Below are 5000 nucleotides of genomic sequence, written 5' to 3' on the forward strand. Positions count from 1 at the left end.
CCGGTACGTAGACGAACTTTCCGAGCACGGTCACTATGGTAACCCCAGGGAACGAATATCAGAATGGCAAGCAGGCTGGAATGTCACCAACGCTATACAGGTCAGTATTGTTGTTGTTGTTGTTGTTGTTGTTTTCCCAGATGAGGAGGAAGGTGGTAGAAATGGCTAAGACGCTCAGCTGCCAATATATGGAGTCCGTGAGTGTGTGGGTTCGAATCCCGCTCTCGCCCTTTCTCCCACAAGTTTGACTGGAAAATACAACTGAGCGTCTAGTTAGTCATTCGGATGAGACGATAAAACGAGGTCCCGTGTGCAGCACGCACTTGGCGCACTGTAAAAGAAAGCATGGCAACGAAATTATTGTCCTCTGGCAAAATTCTTTAGAAGAAATCCACTTCGATGGGTACACAAATATATAAGCATGCACTCAAGGCCTGACTAAGCGCGGTGGGTTACGCTGTTAGTCAGGCATCTGCCTTAGCAGATGTGGTATAGCGTATATATAGATTTGTCCGAACGCAGTGACGCCTCCTTGAGTGACTGAAACTGAAAACTGAAACTTCCTCATATGTTTCAATGTTAAAAGTCCCCAGGCAAATTATCAAATAATGTTTTCACTCTTATTCAGACATCTGCGGTGAATTGACATCCTGAGGCATCGTCAGTTCAGATTCCACTTCTTCTCAACTTGAGAATATCTAGACACATGCCATACCCACGTTATGCATGAGTCTGCATGCCTGTCTGTCTGTGTCTTGCACTCAGCCAGTTTACAGTATTTTCTATTCCTCCACGATACCCTTTAGTGGGTGGTCTGGACGCTAGTTATTTGGATGAGACGATGAATCGAAATCCCGGGTGTAGCATGCATTTAGAGCACGTATATTTTTTTTCTTTTTAATCAGAGCAACATAAAGGGCCGTCCCTGGCAAAATTCTGTAGGAAATGAATATAGTTTGTTGGCAGAAAGAAAGGTGGTGCTGCACTGTAACAATACGTTCTCCAGTCCCTGGGGAGAACATCGCTATTTTTGCACACACAGAAATCTGTCGAGGCATTGTGCAACACAATACAATACAGTACAAGGCAATTCAGTACTATACACTACAATGCGATACAATGCAGTGCACTACAATACAGTACAATACATTACACTAAAATGCAATACACTACACGACACTGCAATGCAATATGATACAATGCAATGCAGAGAAGTGCAATACAATACAATACAATGCAATACACTAAAATGCAATGCAGTGCAATGCAATGCAACACAATACAACACAATACAATACGCCGCAACACAATACAATATATTGCAATACAATACGACGCAACACAACACAATACAACACAAAACATGCAATACAATACAATACAACGCAACACAGTACAATGCAATACAATACTATACAATACAATACAATACAATACAATACAACACAATACAACACAGCTCAACGCAACTCAACGCAGTACAATAATACAATACAATACAAGTCCCCCGTAGGGGATGCTGTGCGCTCTTTCATTCAAAAACAGTATCGCTCGTCTTTTGCAAATCATGTGCTAGAAAATTCCTCTTTTTATTGTTCTCTGAAATATTCAAGTCCGTTTCTGTTGGTTTGTTGGGGTGTGTGTGTGTGTGTGTGTGTGTGTGGTTATGTGTGTGTGTGTGTGTGCGCGCGCGCGCGCGCGTGTGTGTGTGTGTGTGTGTGAGTGGTTATGTGTGTGTGTGTGTGTGTGTGTGTGTGTGTGTGTGTGTGTGTGTGTGGTTTCGTTTCTTTCTTTCATCTCTATTCTTTTTTTTTTTCGGTGTCTGCATAACCAGTCCATCTGTTCGTGTGTGTTCCCGAAAAGACCAATTTTGTGTATATTTGGATCTCTTGATAGGCTACTTTATTTTGTTCTCAACATGACATTATATGATATGAATACTTATATAGCGCCTATCCTCGGTCGAAGACCAAGAAGTAGGCGCTTTACAAACACGGAGTCATTTGCACAACAGGCTGCATAACTGGGTGGAACAGACTGACAGCTGCAGTTTGTGATAAAAATTCAAGTAATAATAATAATAATAATATTTTATTTTTATATAGCGCTATAATACAAGCATAAGCAAGCTCTAAGCGCTTTACAATCCAGTACCTAAAGTGAAACAAGAAAGCACATAAAAAGTAGTAGAAACATAAAAACAGAATCATTAATATTATTAAAAATTTTTTTTTTAAACACAATGCATAAAACTCACAAAGTAACATACTATCAATACTACAACTGTTACACTCCAACACTCACACTAACACCCACGCACAGACACACACATGATTAAACGGCTGAGATGACAGCAATTTTCACTTAAAATACATACATGTGAAAAGAAACATAATTGTAATCTGCATGCCACAGATTTTTTTTTAATTGTAAAATAAAATTTTGGATAGAAAAGGTAAAAGGGGTAAAAATCGGGTCCATGTTTTAAAGAAAGTCAGTCCTGTGACCGTCATGATAATCTGGCTTACAAACAGCATGGGCTGACGAATTAAATCATACGACTAAAAATCAACAGACAAACCATTTTTTACTGAATCCCTCTGCGCTCCACAAAATTGTTTTGACCATAACAAGAAATAGGAAATAAAAAGATAAATAAATTAATAACAACAACAACAATAACAATAATAATAATAGAAGAAGAAGAATGATAGATATGATAATAATAATCATCATCATCATCATAGTAGTATTAGTAGTAGTAAAATTAAAAACAAAAACAAAAACACCTTTTGATATGATGAGCTCAGTATCGTTTCCATTTTCGTATTTGTTTTTGTTTGTTTGCTTGTTTGCTTTTTGTGCTTGTTTGTTTGTTTATTTTCTCAAATACGTCTACTTGAATGGTGATATTCTGAATGATTCATTATAATCATACTTGTATTGTATTGTACTGTATTGTATTGTATTGTATTGTATCACTTTTTTGTCACAACAGATTTCTCTGTGTGAAATCTAGGCTGCTCTCCCCAGGGAGAGGACGTCGCCACAGTGGGTATATGTGCACCATTCTTTTCTCTGTGTGAAATCTAGGCTGCTCTCCCCAGGGAGAGGACGTCGCCACAGTGGGTATATGTGCACCATTCTTTTCTCTGTGTGAAATCTAGGCTGCTCTCCCCAGGGAGAGGACGTCGCCACAGTGGGTATATGTGCACCATTCTTTTCTCTGTGTGAAATCTAGGCTGCTCTCCCCAGGGAGAGGACGTCGCCACAGTGGGTATATGTGCACCATTCTTTTCTCTGTGTGAAATCCAGGCTGCTCTCCCCAGGGAGAGGACGTCGCCACAATGGTTTCAGTTTCAGTTTCACTTTCTCAAGGAGGCGTCACTGCGTTCGGACAAATCCATACACGCTACACCACATCTGTTGAGCAGATGCCTGACCAGCAGCATAACCCAACGCGCTTAGTCAGGCCTTGAGTGCATGCTTCATATTTGTGTACCTATGAAAGTGGATTTCATTTTACGTAATCTCGCCAGAGGACAACACTCTCGTTGCCATGGGTTCTTTTTCAGTGCGCCAAGTGCGTGCTGCACACGGGACCTCGGTTTATCGTCTCATCCGAAAGACTAGACGCTCAGTTTGATTTTCCAGTCAAACTTAGGAGAAAGGGCGAGAGCGGGATTCGAACCCACACCCTCACGGACTCTCTGTATTGGCAGCTGAGCGTCTTAACCATTCTGCCACCTTCCTCCACAATGGGTATATGTGCACTATTCTTCTCTTCTGTCTCCGATAAAATTATTGCATTTTTTTTCTATCAAAATGAATTTTTCAGCAGAATTTTTTTTCTAAAGACAACCCTGTTGTTGCTGTGGGTTGTGTTTTTGTTTTGTCTTTTACGTGTGCTATAAATACATGCTACACACAGGACCTCGGACTATCGTCTCAATCAGTTCCACCCTTTTTGTATGTTTTAATTTTAGCCGCTTGTTTTATCCAGCTTGGTTCCCTTAAATCCTGTGTCATAATGGAATAAGGATGATGTCAAAGCGGAGTGATGCTCTAAAGGTAACTCATCCGCCCAGGAAGCGAGAGAATCTGAAGCTGCAAGAAGGAATCCCCCCCCCACCCACCCACCCCAACCCACCGTCCCCCCATTCCCCTCCTCTAAACCTTGAATGGTGGTCTGGATGCTAGTCATTTGGATGAGACGATTAACCGAGTCCCGTGTGCAGCCTGCACGTAGCGCACATTAAAGAACCAACGGAAACAAGAAAAGGTTGTCCCTGGCAAACTTATGAAGAAAAATCCACTCAACTATACACGTGCAGGCGTGCGCGTAACTGATGCCTGACACGATGACACGGGAAACGAATGATGAACGACTAAAAGCAGCTGTCATCCAGTTCTACCCAGACAGGCACTATGTTATCCAAATGACTGGGTGTTAGTAAAGCGCTTAGAGTTTGGTTTCTGACCGAAGATGAGCGCTGTATAAGTATTGATGATGATGGTGATCATGATGGTAATAACAACAACAACAACAACAACAATAATAATAATAATAATAATAATAATAATAATAATAATAATAATAATAATAATAATGATAATAATAATAATAATAATAATAATAAGAAGAAGAAGAATGGTGATGATGATGATGATGATGATGATAATAATAATGATGATGATGATGATGATAATGATAATGATAACAACAATGATAATAGTAATAATAATGATAATAATGATAACAACAATAACAATAACTATAGTACTAGTAGTACTACTACTACTACTACTACTACTACTACTAATAATAATAATAATAATAATAATAATAATAAACACAATCCACACATTGTCTGAGCACTTATTCTGTCTGATGATGGAAATATCATTTCCTTTGATCAGGTTTAGAATCAATTTATAAATTCACAACTTTTTGCCTTTTTTTTGTTTTGTTTTGTTTATTTAGTTTTTTTTATCACAAT

The 5000-nt window shown here is 39.2% G+C and overlaps 1 protein-coding gene across 1 annotated transcript in view; it reads left to right on the forward strand.

Annotated features, from left to right (window-relative positions):
- LOC143294603 (vesicular inhibitory amino acid transporter-like) overlaps nucleotides 1-5000 on the forward strand; it is a 26548-nt gene that overhangs the window by 215 nt on the left and 21333 nt on the right. The window contains exon 1 of the mRNA XM_076605979.1: nucleotides 1-100. This exon is cut by the window's left edge and continues 215 nt beyond it. Within this exon, the coding sequence (XP_076462094.1) occupies nucleotides 1-100 (100 nt within the window). The remainder of the gene's footprint in view (nucleotides 101-5000) is intronic.

The sequence above is a fragment of the Babylonia areolata genome, chromosome 20 (genome assembly GCF_041734735.1).
Source record: "Babylonia areolata isolate BAREFJ2019XMU chromosome 20, ASM4173473v1, whole genome shotgun sequence".
Classification (NCBI taxonomy): domain Eukaryota; kingdom Metazoa; phylum Mollusca; class Gastropoda; order Neogastropoda; family Buccinidae; genus Babylonia; species Babylonia areolata.